The sequence below is a fragment of the Lepus europaeus genome, chromosome 6 (genome assembly GCF_033115175.1).
Source record: "Lepus europaeus isolate LE1 chromosome 6, mLepTim1.pri, whole genome shotgun sequence".
NCBI classification, from domain to species: domain Eukaryota; kingdom Metazoa; phylum Chordata; class Mammalia; order Lagomorpha; family Leporidae; genus Lepus; species Lepus europaeus.
The window spans coordinates 132,078,439-132,091,743 of record NC_084832.1 but is presented as its reverse complement, the minus strand read 5'-3'; the positions used below and the strand labels follow the sequence as shown (position 1 = coordinate 132,091,743).

General features: G+C 60.3%; 1 protein-coding gene across 1 annotated transcript in view; it reads left to right on the top strand.

Moving 5' to 3' along the window:
- The window catches only part of VDR (vitamin D receptor), a 37,658-nt gene extending 27,271 nt beyond the window's left edge, over positions 1-10,387 (top strand). The window contains exons 5-10 of the mRNA XM_062195540.1: positions 1,545-1,729; positions 1,865-1,973; positions 3,060-3,231; positions 8,392-8,543; positions 8,624-8,740; positions 10,100-10,387. Coding sequence (XP_062051524.1) covers positions 1,545-1,729; positions 1,865-1,973; positions 3,060-3,231; positions 8,392-8,543; positions 8,624-8,740; positions 10,100-10,359 — 995 coding nt within the window. The 3' untranslated portion in view covers positions 10,360-10,387. The remainder of the gene's footprint in view (positions 1-1,544; positions 1,730-1,864; positions 1,974-3,059; positions 3,232-8,391; positions 8,544-8,623; positions 8,741-10,099) is intronic.
- The last annotated feature ends 2,918 nt before the right edge of the window (positions 10,388-13,305 follow it).

The window sequence follows — 13,305 nt, the reverse complement described above, 5'->3', positions numbered from 1 at the left end:
AGCAGCACTTGGGGTCGGCACTCTGAGGCCGAGGCCGGAGTCCCACCCAGGCAGTACAGCGCAGTGGCTAGCCTGATCGGCTCCAGAGCCAGCCTGACCCAGTCTGCTGGCCGTGTGGCTGGGTGAGATGTGTGAAGCCAATGGCAGCACCTGCCTTGCGGGTTGTTGGCAATAAACAGGTTGATGAGGGTAGGGGCAGTGGTCAGCGTGGTGCCTGCTACATTGTATCCATCGCTGTGGACACTCCCGGTGACTTCCGATGTGGGCACCACGGTGTCCAGCTCCTGGGGGGAGATGCACACCTAGGGCAGGCCCATGCAGCTCAGTGGCCCTTGTCTCGGCTTCTTAGGCACACTCCGGGCTCTGAACCCTTGGCTAACCCTGGATATGTCAAGTGGGAGACGCCCAGGTGCCCAGTGAGCAGGGAAGCTGTGCAGCAGGCAAAGAGAGGGGCGCCCCACGCAGATCGGGGAGGCCGGATCTCACCCTGCCGAGGGAGGCACCTTGGCGCAGGGGCTCGGCCTGCGTGGAGACAGAGCTGACTGCGCGCACAGGCCAGCGCCACATGCCTGAGGTGGGAGGCTGCGTCCAAGGGTCTGGGAGGCTGTGATCTGGCTGTGGCAAGTGGGCAGGAGCCAGGAAGGGCTTCGAGCACCTTCCACACCCAGCCCAGCCACCGCAGCCCCTCCTCCAGGAAGATGCCCTTGGGGGCCAACACCCCGGGGCGGATGGCTGGCGGCTCTGTGGCAGCCAAGTCAGGCTCCTGCACGCGGCCTGCCCCAGCTCTGGGAACCCTGCGTCTCTAGCTGCCAGCCCCATTTCCTTCTGCCCAAGGCTCTGGATGTGCACACACATCTCAACTCTCCCGTGCTCCCCTGCGTGAGGGTCCTGGCCCTGTCGGCCTTTGTCGAAGTTCCGGCACTCTGGCTCCTTCTGCTGCTCTTGGGAAAACCTCACTTCTGTGGGCAGAGCACTGGCAGCGCCTCAGAGCGAGCAGCTGCAAGTCGAGGCCTGGGCACCCGCTCCCGGCACAGCCAGGCAGGCAGCCTCCGAGGCCTGCTGGAGCCAGAGACAGCAGCGTGCGGGGACCGCCTTGGGCAGAAACGCCGCCAAGCAGGCGGGGGAGGGGCTGCTGTGCCCACAGGCAGGCACCGGTGTCCTGTGTGGGTGGGCATGGGTGGGACCTGGGGAGCAGGCTGGGGACGTGCAGGGAGCTCTGCACAGCCTCCCGTCCGAGCACGGCCCAGCCTTCCAGACGGGGCTGCCACTGTGTACACACACATGCACTCACGTGTGCACACGCACACGCCTGCTCCATTTAGAGGAAGGAGCAAGAAAGGGAGGGTGTGTGTGCTGAGCCTGTCCTGGGGCCTGCGGTCCTCACCTCCTGAAGTCTGTGCTTGGGAAGGGGCCCTCCTGCCTGGCCTGGGCTCTGCCTCTTCTCCCAGGCGCCTGCCTCTCCCTAGAGAACCCCAGGTTCCCCTGCATCCCGGTCCGGGCCCAGGCGGTCGCCGACTGCCCCCGATTCCCATCCCCTCCCGCAGTCATCCTGACGGATGAGGAGGTGCAGCGGAAGCGGGAGATGATTCTGAAGCGGAAGGAGGAGGAGGCCCTGAGGGACAGTCTGCGGCCCAGGCTGTCCGAGGAGCAGCAGCGCATCATTGCCATCCTGCTGGACGCCCACCACAAGACCTACGACCCTACCTACGCCGACTTCTGCCAGTTCCGGGTGTGTGCGGCCGGCAGCAGGAGCGGGTGGGGGTAGGGCCTAGCCTGGCAGGTTCCTGGCCCTGGAGCACTGGGCAGCCCTGGCCCATGGGCCTCCCTGGAGACGGGAGAGTTGAGACCCCGTGTCCCCCTGCAGCCTCCGATCCGCGAGCTGGAGTGTGGACAGAGCTGCCCGTGGAAGCCCACACCCAGCTGCTCCGGGGACTCCTGCTGCTCGGGCTCAGACCACCTCAGTTCCTTCTCAGGTACCCAGGGCCCCCTGCGAGAGCCCAGCCCAGTGCACTGGCCGGGGGAAGGTGCGCAGGCCCGTGCAGGGAGGAGGCCATGCTAGGGTCCGCCTCTCGCCCAGGCCCCTTCTGTGGGGCCAGATTCTGCCCATGGCCGTTCCCTGGAGCTCTCCTGGCTCCTTGTGAGACTGTTTTGTCCCAGAGTCCCCTGGGAGAGGGCATTTGGAGTAGCTTCTTATAGTACCCCCAGTCTGGGCCCTGCCACCTGCATGTGGCAGACCCCTTGACCACCCTCCCCCCACCTGCCCTGTTCTCCCTCTGCCCCTCAACTGGCCCTGCTGTCCCACACCAGGGGTTGTTAGGAGGATGGGGATGGAGAAAGCCCTCACTCCAAGCAAGCTGAGCCCCAGATCCGCCACCTGCAGCCCAGCACTGGGACCAGGATGGGTGGATGGGGTCCCAGCGCAGCCCAGACAGAGGCGGCAGGTGAAGCTTCGTGGGTGGACAGTGGGAGGGGTCAGTGCAGCGAGATCCCCACCCCCAGATTCTGGTGTGGGCCCCCCTGTGCTAATTCTGCACCCACTCCTGCCCTTCCCCACTGCCATCCAAGTCCCCCTCCCGCATCTCGGCAGCTCCGTGCCAGCTGGAGTGATGCCACTCACAGCTGACTGACAGGGAACGTGAACCCCAGCTGTGACGCACTCAGTGTCTGTGTGCACAAGTTAGCGCTTTTCATTTTAGAAGATGCTCATTGTGGATAGATGCTGGAAGGTCTTACCTGGAGAGTTCCCACAACATTCGTGGGGAACAGAAGGAAAGATGTTGCTTTGGGTGCAAACATTTCTTCAAGTCGCGCATGGTTTTTCCATCCTATGTGTTTTCTGTGACACCCTGAGACCTCTTGCGATCCCGACACGCCTGCACCCCGGCTGTGTCACGGGTGTGTGCCCGGGGCGTCTGGATGCTCGCCTCGCTCTTGTTGTCCATGAGCGGCGTCGCTGTGGGCCCTGAGTGCACCCCTCTGGTGCCCCCCGCACCCAAGCAGACCCCGGCGCCTCCGTGAGGCATACAGGGTGAGCTCCTCCTCTTCCCTCCACTCCCCAGACCTGATGGAGCCGTCCAGCCTCTCCAGCCTGGAGCTGAACCAGGAAGACTCAGACGACCCTTCGGTGACGCTGGACCTGTCGCATCTCTCCATGCTGCCCCACCTGGCGGACTTGGTCAGCTACAGCATCCAGAAGGTCATCGGCTTTGCCAAGATGATCCCAGGCTTCAGGTGAGAGGCTCCGTCACGCCTGGGGGGACCCGTGGTCTGGGGCCCCCCGTCCACTGCCGCTGACCAGACTCAAGCCGGCCCAGAATCTGTGTGTCCGGAAGTGCAGGCCTCCCTGCTGACTCCGGGGCCTGTTGGGAACACGGCCCTTCCCCATGCCTGAGATGGAGTGAAAGCCCTGAGTGGCTCGGTGGCCACCGGGGGCTCCTTCCTGGCGCTGGAGCCAGGCCCCTGGTGTGTCCACAGCTGACCTCACCCCCAGACTGTGCCTCTAAGTGCAGCCTGCTGATGCCTGCACACGGTCCTGAGCCAGAAAGACAGAGACAGAGAGGAGACAGGGAAACAGTGCAGGAAGCCTGAGGACGCCAAGGCAGCTGTGACCGTGACCTGGTCCGTTCCAAGCCAGCAGGCGCATGAGTGAGGTCACTCTGAGGAGTTCCACTTTTTAGTCCAGTATTCTCCTGTTGGCAGTGGTGTGTGAAGCTTCTACTTAACCATGCAGGTGGTGTTGCATATTCTTAAACCAGTAGACTGTTGTTACTTTCAGGATATACCTAGTGAGACCGTGTGTCTGCCCCTGAGTGTACCTACACCCTCACTGTGGATATATGGTGAGAACCTGTGTCTGTATCTGAGTGTATCTGCACCCTCACTGTGGGTACGTGGTGAGAACCTGTGTCTGTATCTGAGTGTATCTACACCCTCACTGTGGGTATGTGGTGAGAACCTGTGTGTACATCTGAGTGTATCTGCACCCTCACTGTGGATACGTGGTGAGAACCTGTGTCTGTATCTGAGTGTATCTGCACCCTCACTGTGGATATGTGGTGAGAACCTGTGTCTGTATCTGAGTGTATCTACACCCTCCCTGTGGGTACATGGTGAGAACCTGTGTCTGTATCTGAGTGTATCTACACCCTCCCTGTGGGTACATGGTGAGAACCTGTGTCTGTATCTGAGTGTATCTACATCCTGACTGTGGATACGTGGTGAGAACCTGTGTCTGTATCTGAGTGTATCTGCACCCTCCCTGTGGATATATGGTGAGAACCTGTGTCTGTATCTGAGTGTATCTGCACCCTCACTGTGGGTACGTGGTGAGAACCTGTGTGTACATCTGAGTGTATCTGCACCCTCACTGTGGGTACGTGGTGAGAACCTGTGTCTGTATCTGAGTGTATCTGCACACTCCCTGTGGATACGTGGTGAGAACCTGTGTGTACATCTGAGTGTATCTGCACCCTCACTGTGGATATGTGGTGAGAACCTGTGTCTGTATCTGAGTGTATCTACACCCTCACTGTGGGTACATGGTGAGAACCTGTGTCTGTATCTGAGTGTATCTACACCCTCCCTGTGGGTACATGGTGAGAACCTGTGTCTGTATCTGAGTGTATCTACATCCTGACTGTGGATACGTGGTGAGAACCTGTGTCTGTATCTGAGTGTATCTGCACCCTCCCTGTGGGTATGTGGTGAGAACCTGTGTGTACATCTGAGTGTATCTGCACCCTCACTGTGGATACGTGGTGAGAACCTGTGTCTGTATCTGAGTGTATCTACACCCTCACTGTGGATACGTGGTGAGAACCTGTGTCTGTATCTGAGTGTATCTACACCCTCCCTGTGGGTACGTGGTGAGAACCTGTGTCTGTATCTGAGTGTATCTACACCCTGACTGTGGATACGTGGTGAGAACCTGTGTGTACATCTGAGTGTATCTGCACCCTCACTGTGGGTACGTGGTGAGAACCTGTGTCTGTATCTGAGTGTATCTGCACCCTCACTGTGGATATGTGGTGAGAACCTGTGTCTGTATCTGAGTGTATCTACACCCTCACTGTGGGTACGTGGTGAGAACCTGTGTGTACATCTGAGTGTATCTGCACCCTCACTGTGGGTACGTGGTGAGAACCTGTGTCTGTATCTGAGTGTATCTGCACACTCCCTGTGGATATGTGGTGAGAACTTGTGTGTACATCTGAGTGTATCTGCACCCTCACTGTGGATACGTGGTGAGAACCTGTGTCTGTATCTGAGTGTATCTACATCCTCACTGTGGATACGTGGTGAGAACCTGTGTCTGTATCTGAGTGTATCTGCACCCTCCCTGTGGGTATGTGGTGAGAACCTGTGTCTGCATCTGAGTGTATCTACACCCTGACTGCGGATACATGGTGAGAACCTGTGTCTGTATCTGAGTGTATCTACACCCTCACTGTGGATACGTGGTGAGAACCTGTGTCTGTATCTGAGTATATCTACACCCTGACTGTGGTTACATGGTAAGAACTTGTGTCTGAATCTGAGTGTATCTACACCCTCACTGTGGTTACATGGTGAGAACCTGTGTCTGTATCTGAGTGTATCTGCACCCTCACTGTGGATACGTGGTGAGAACCTGTGTCTGTATCTGAGTGTATCTACACCCTGACTGTGGTTACATGGTGAGAACCTGTGTCTGTATCTTAGTGTATCTGCACCTTCACTGTGGATATGTGGTGAGAACTTGTGTGTACATGTGAGTGTATCTACACCCTCACTGTGGATATGTGGTGAGACCTGTGTCTGTATCTGAGTGTATCTACACCCTCACTGTGGGTATGTGATGAGAACTTGTATCTGTATCTGAGTGTATCTACACCCTGACTGTGGTTACATGGTGAGAACCTGTGTCTATATCTGAGTGTATCTACACCCTGACTGTGGTTACATGGTAAGAACTTGTGTCTGCATCTGAGTGTATTTACACCCTTCTTGTGGATATGTGATGAGACCGTGTGTGTACATCTGAGTGTATCTACACCCTGACTGTGGATACGTGGTGAGAACTTGTGTCTGTATCTGAGTGTATCTGCACCCTCCCTGTGGGTACGTAGTGAGAACCTGTGTCTGCATCTGAGTGTGTCTACACCCTGACTGTGGTTACGTGGTGAGAACTTGTGTCTGTATCTGAGTGTATCTGCACCCTCCCTGTGGATATGTGGTGAGACCGTTGTGTCTACAGCTATGTGTTTCTGCACCCTCCTTCTTTCTAAAATTGATATGTTCCATTGCCATGGAATTAATGCACATAGAGACTTCAAGAATTGCATGGAACCAAAAGATGTTTTTGTCCAAAAATCATTTTTCAAATGTGCACAGTGTTTTCACATTCACTTTTCATGATCTCTGTGGACTCCTCCTGTGCATAGAGTTAAACACTTTTTCCACCTAAATAAATCTGTCTTTCAGTTCCCTTGTCCTCAGAGTTTACGAGGTCCCCTCTTGCACTGTGACTGACCAATAGACAGGAAGTGATGGACACGTGTGGAGTGAGCCTTCTGGGGCAGCTGTGCCTGTGGTGGCTGCAGAAGCTCCTGATGTGGCTGCCCGGGGCCTGCCCGGCTTCTGCTGTGAGCCACACTTTGATCTCGCTGCTGTGGGCGGAGCAATGGCTGCTGTGGCTGTGCTCCTGCTTGTTCCCAGCCCCTTGGGCTGCCCCACACAGGTCCCTGATGTAGCTGGTGCCATGGGAAAGGCTGGCAAAGGGGGCAGCATTCCCGGGCTTCTCCCCTATGCTCAGGCCTCTGGCACTGGGCATGGGCATGGCCATGACACCGTCCCTGCCTCCTGGGGGGCGTGCACAGGGAGCAACCACCCTACTACAGGGCCAAAGCCCGGGTTGGGTGGGGAGGACGGGGCAGCACAACCCAGGCACAGCCCAGGTGCCCAGCAGGGGCTCACAATCCAGGAGGCGCCTGGCCTGGCATAGGGAGCTGTCATACTGGGTTCCTCTGGAGCGCCACCTCCCATCCACCTCTGTCCCCTGCTCTGGCTGTACCTATAGTGTCCCTGTGTTTCCAGGCTGTGGGTGGGGATGTGGGTCCACGTGGCTTTGCTTTTATGGCAGCAGCTTGTCTGGGTCGTGGTGAGCAGCAACACCATTGACATCTCTGCCAAGCGCCACAGGCTCAGCACTCAGTACCGTGCTCATGTCCACGCACTCAATACCACACCTGTATCCACCGCCACACCTGTACACACATCACACTCACCACACCTGAACATGCCACCACGGGCCACCACACCTGTACATGCTACCACACTCACATGCACTATTCTGGGTGGGCGGGGTGACAAGTGACCAAAACGTCCAAAACAGGTGAAGGGGAGGCTGATGGGGTGAGTCACAGGTGCGCACCTGCCGAGAGTGGGCCACTGGAGTTTCACCGACACAGGAAGTGGGCTCACTGGTGAGATGGATGACAGGGAGCACGCCGAATGCTTGGCGTGTTCTGAGCGCTTTTTCTTTGCCTTTGTATTGTTTCTGTTTTGTCCAAGGATTGTGAGAAGCTATGGTTTTCTTGTCTGATGAGCTAAACCCCAAGTGGGGTGGGGTCGGTTTTTATGTTAAAATGAGGACTGAGGGTAGGGGACAGCGTCGGCAGGCATGATGCTCTTCCTCAGTAACAAGGCAAGACTCCGGTCCCCGCAGCCGAGCGCAGCCCCGCGCAGCCCCGGGAGTGCGGCACCGTGCTGGCCGCGTGCACCCAGCTCCAGCTGGGTCCCGCGGAGGCAGTGTCAGGCCAGGCGCTGGAGGGGGCCCCGCCTGCTCCCACACCCGGGCCTGCTCAGTGCAGATGCAGGTGGCCATCCCAGCAAACACGGAGCCGTCAAGGCTTCTTGTCCTGATGCACACACATGCAGCCGCTCTCCGGGGTATCCGTCAGGAGGAGAAGCAGGCAGGGGAGAGCCTGGGCCTGCTCCTGGCCGTGTTCAGGCAGGCCCCGCTGGCGACTTGGAGGGAGGCTCTCGTCCCAGCAGCGTGTGCTTCCCGGGAGGCCCCTCACAAACAGCCGGACTGGGGATCAGAGCCCAGGACGAGCTGGGGGCGCCGAGGGGAGTGGGCTCTGCGTGTCCCTTTTCCCGCGGGCTACTGATGAGCGGCTTTGTGCTCAGAAACACAGCCTGGCTCCAGACCCACCCCACCACCTGCCCTGCCCTTCTGTTGCCCACCGCTCCAAACTCGGCCCCAGTGGTAGCCGGGAGCTGTGTGGACCCCTGCAGAGGGCAGGGGTGGGCAAGCAGGCAGCCCTGCGGCCCGGCTGCTCCGCGCTGGTGCTCCCCCCTCACCTGGCACGCGCAGGCACACTAAGCTGTGTGTGTGGCCCCTCCCCTCAGGGACCTCACCTCCGAAGACCAGATTGTGCTGCTCAAGTCCAGCGCCATCGAGGTCATCATGCTGCGCTCCAACCAGTCCTTCACCACGGATGACATGTCCTGGGACTGCGGCAGCCAGGACTACAAGTACAACATCAGCGACGTGACCAGAGGTGCGTCCAGCCCAGGGAGGGCCGGGGGTGGGGGCACGGCAGTTCCAGACCCACCCGCAGCACGCGCCCGTCTCTCCCAGCTGGACACAGCCTGGAGCTGATCGAGCCCCTCATCAAGTTCCAGGTGGGGCTGAAGAAGCTGCACCTGCACGAGGAAGAGCACGTGCTGCTCATGGCCATCTGCATCGTGTCCCCAGGTGTGCCCGGCCGCAGGGAGCGGGCAGGACAGAGGGCCCCGGGGTGGAGAGGCCCATGGCAGGCACCGCTTTGCTGCCCATGTTGAGGGCCCCTTGAGCCCCCGGCTTTGCTCTGTGGAGACCGCAGGTCACCGAGGGGCCAAAGCACCAGGTTTGGTGGTCCCGTGTGGGCCTGGGTGTCCTCCAGACCTGGGCCTGCTCTCTGTGGAGCCGGCTGAGCTTCCTGTGGCTGGAGCTCTTTGGAGGCAGGGCCTGGGGGTGGCACTGCCTGGACCCCCACTCTTCCGCTTGTTTGGGCAGGGATAGGGAAAAAGGCTGAGGAAGAAGCTTCCGTGCCCCAGCGTCAGAGTGAAGGGAGCCCCAGCCCATGCAGCTATAGCGAATACCGGGCACCAGGCTGGGCCCGGGCTCGTGCCCCAGGCAGCCTGGGCAGGTACCTGCTCCTGATGTGGTTCAACAACTGACTGACGGAGGGAGGGAGGCTGATGGGGACCCTCGTGGAGACGGAGCTCCGGGACAGATGGACAGACAGACAGGGAGTGGGTATAGAGCTCCGGGACAGATGGACAGACGGACAGGGAGTGGAGATGGAGCTCCAGGACAGACGGACAGGGAGTGGGTATAGAGCTCCAGGACAGATGGACAGACAGACAGGGAGTGGGTATAGAGCTCCAGGACAGATGGACAGACTGTGGAGACAGAGCTCTAGGACAGATGGACAGATGGACAGACAGGGAGTGGGTATAGAGCTCCAGGACAGATGGACAGATGGACAGGCTGTGGACACAGAGCTCCAGGACAGATGGACAGGGAGTGGAGATGGAGCTCCGGGACAGATGGACAGATGGACAGGGAGTGGGTATAGAGCTCCAGGACAGATGGACAGGTGGACAGGCTGTGGAGACAGAGCTCCAGGACAGATGGACAGATGGACAGGGTGTAGAGACGGAGCTCTAGGACAGAGGGACAGGGAGTGCAGATGGAGCTCCGGGACAGATGGACAGAGGGACAGAGAGTGGGTATAGAGCTCAGGGACAGATGGACAGACGGACAGGGAGTGGAGATGGAGCTCCGGGACAGATGGACAGAGGGACAGGGAGTGGAGATGGAGCTCCGGGACAGATGGACAGGTGGACAGGCTGTGGAGACAGAGCTCCGGGACAGATGGACAGGGTGTGGAGACGGAGCTCTAGGACAGATGGACAGAGCACGGGGTGTGGAGGTAGAAGTAGGACTTGACCCAAAGCACAGGACAGTGGGTTCCAGCAGGTGTGGCTGGGGCACAGAATGCTGGGTGGGGCGAGGCAGGGAGAGTGGGGGCTGCAGGCTGAACCCTGTGCCTCCCCTCCCCACGCCCAGACCGTCCCGGGGTGCAGGACACCCGGCTGGTGGAGGCCATCCAGGACCGCCTGTCCAACACGCTGCAGACCTACATCCGCTGCCGCCACCCTCCACCGGGCAGCCACCAGCTCTACGCCAAGATGATCCAGAAGCTGGTGGACCTGCGCGGCCTCAACGAGGAGCACTCCAAGCAGTACCGCTGCCTGTCCTTCCAGCCGGGCAGCAGCACCAAGCTCACGCCCCTGGTGCTCGAGGTCTTTGGCAATGAGCTCTCCTGACCGCCCTCCCCCCCCACCCCCTGCAGCCTACCCCACTCCTCCCCCTCCCAACCCCTGCCCTGCCCATAGGCCCAGGGACACGCCCCCACTGCGCAGGTGACTGTGAGTGCTGGCTGAGCGTCCAGCAGGCAGAACAACGCACCCAGGCCCTCTGTCCTGAGCCCCCACAGCGAATGGCCAGAGGGTCACCACCACCACTTTCCATTGCCTGTCTGTGCTCACCTGTCCTGGGCAGGGCTGCAGAGGGCCTCCCACCCCTGCTTGTCTGGACACTTGCTCTAGGGGCTCTGGGGCCAGGTGGTGGTTGGCTCCCATCTGAAAAGTCGGGTGAGACCCTTGAACCTGTGAGGTTCCTTGCTGGGGAGGGGGGGGCAGTTGGAGGACATGGCTGCTGCCACCAGGAGACTCTGGAGACGCCCAGGGCAGACTTGGCCCCGCAGCATCTGTCCCGTGGAAGCCTCACCACTGCCACCGTCTGTGCTGTGTTCTGATACAGAGGGGAGCAGTTCCCCCAACCCTCGTGTCCGTTATCACCGTGATTGCTGCCCAGGGGCCCAGGGAGACCCCCTGGCTGAGGTTCAGCTGCAGGACTCGAAGCTTGGAGATCACTGAGCGAGTGCACCCTGCAGCCAGAACCCTGCCCCCGGGGAGCCCCGGGTTCCACACAAGGACCTCCCTTCCGAGCCTCTGTCTCAATGTGAATCAGTGCCGGGTTCTGCCTTGTTCAACGCTGATCAATAAATACGTCTGCCCCGCTCTCCCCGGGCCTTGCCTACTCCAGGCTCTGACCAGGTGCAGCTCAGGACCGCAGCCCCTGCCGCCCACCTGGGAGCCCAGTGCACGAGGGGAACGTGGGGCTGGGTGGGGCTGGGAGCGTGTGCAGAAGGCGCTTGCAAACCGGAAGCCGAGGCGTGAGCGGGGTCGGGAGCGTGTGCGGCAAGTGCGGGGCAACAGGATTCCAGGAGGGAAGGTCGGGGTGCCGCCGGGGACTCCCCGAGAGCAGAGGCTGTTTAGCAAACCAGTGAAGAAGCTGCCCTTTCTGGGGCACCTCCCGGGAGGGCAAGAATGCTTCCTGTGAGGCCGCCAGCTGTGGTAAGGACTCCCCGGCCCTGACCACCCCCTGCAGCCTCTGGTGGGGACAGTTTAAGGGGCCTGACAGGGGTCATGCAGAAGAGGGGTCCCATTCTCAGGTGGGCCCCGAGGAGCAGGGTCCATCAGTCCCGCCCCTGGGACGCGCATGAGGCCTTCCCAGGGCAGCAGGTGCAGGTGGCTGACGGCGCCCAGGGCACAGCATGCATGGGAAGGCATTCCTGCCCGTGTCTGTTCTGAGGTAGTCGCTCTGTGTGCCTGTGCGGCTGAAAAGCTCTTGAACCCGGGGCTTCTCACGCGTTGCGAGTGGGCATGAGGGTCTCCTGGTTGGGAAAGGCGAGTGGACTCGGAGGCACGGCTTTGCCGGCAGGAGGGCGGGTCGAGGGCCTGTTGGGAGAGCCAGCCTTTTCCATGTGACTCTGAGGCTGCTGCGTGTGGTTATCGCTTTTCCCGCCTGTGCTCGCACTGTGGCCACCTCGGCCACTGGATGGAGAAGGCTTAGACTTAAATTAGCTACCATTGGATTGGGCAGGCGTTTGATGTAGCAGTTAAGACGCCGGGCACAGTGCTCTGGGTTCAGTTCCTGGCTCTGGCTCCTGACTCCAGCTGCCCACGGATGTGGGCCCTGGCAGGCAGTGGTGATGGCTCAATGCCTCGGGCCTCCCCTACCCACATGGGGGACTTGGGTGGAGTTCCCAGCTCCCTGGCTCCAGCCCTGCCCCTAACCCCCAGCCATTGCAGACCTTTGGGGAGTGATCGGGTGGTGGGGAGCTCTCTGCCTCTGCCTCTCAAATAAATATATGAACATTTTTAAAATGGTTAATTCAACAATAAAAGTAAACCCCCCAGCTCCCAAGCCACATCAGCCATGGTGCTCCGTGGCTCAGGACAGCATGGGCTCAGAGCACCTGCATTGCCCAGAAGGTTCCAGCAGTGCCCTGGGCCCTGGCTGCAGGTGGCTCCCTAAGAGTGCCAGGGGGGCATGTTGCTCCCGGGCTTGCCCCTTGCGGGTGACATAAAGGAAGATGCCTGAAGGTCACGGTGGTCCCCCGTGTGCTGGGAAGTGCTGGCTCCTCCAGCCTTCCAAACAAACAGCCTGCCCGAGTGGCCAAGGCACAGGCCACTCGCTCTGGCCTCTGTGGGACTCCCGGCACAGTCAAGGACATGGCCGTCACCACATATCACAGATACCCATGGTGGTTCTGCACACAGCCAGCATCCATGGTGTGCATGGGGGGCAGGGGGAGCCTCAGCGTGACCTCCCCCCACAGGTCCCTGTGAGCCAGCCGGGGTTCAGGCCTGTGTGTCCCATATGCCAGCACCCCCTAGAAGAGAGGGTGACCTGGACATGACCTTGGGTCCTGCAACTCCTTCAGCCAAGGGCCAGCAAGCCTGGGGCCCCTCCCAAGAGTGCTGCTGGGGAGGATGGAGAGCGCCAGTCCCTGCTGCCACCACCAGGTGGTGCTGCCAGCCCGCAGAGGGCCCAGTCCCCGGCTAGGCGGCGCCCACAGATGGGGGTGCTGAGCTCTCCCAGCCCCTGCTGAGGAAGGGGCCTGCTGCCTGGCTCCCCCGCAGGAGGCGCGTGTGCTACTCACGCCGGCTGCTGGGTCCAGTCCTGCAGTGTCTCGAGCCGAAGGCATTGAGCTCAGCACTGGGAGATACTGATGTACAAAGTGGCCCTGTCCCCCAGGATGGACAGACCTAAAGCCCTGAGATTGGCAGCTCCCCAGGGACCCGCCAGCCGTCCTGGCCCTCGGCACCGCCCCCCCCCCCCCCCCAGGCCTCAGCTGCTGATCCAGGAGAGGGAGATGGGGGCATCCAAGCCCCGCTCTCTGGCTGCTGCTGCCCTGACTTCCG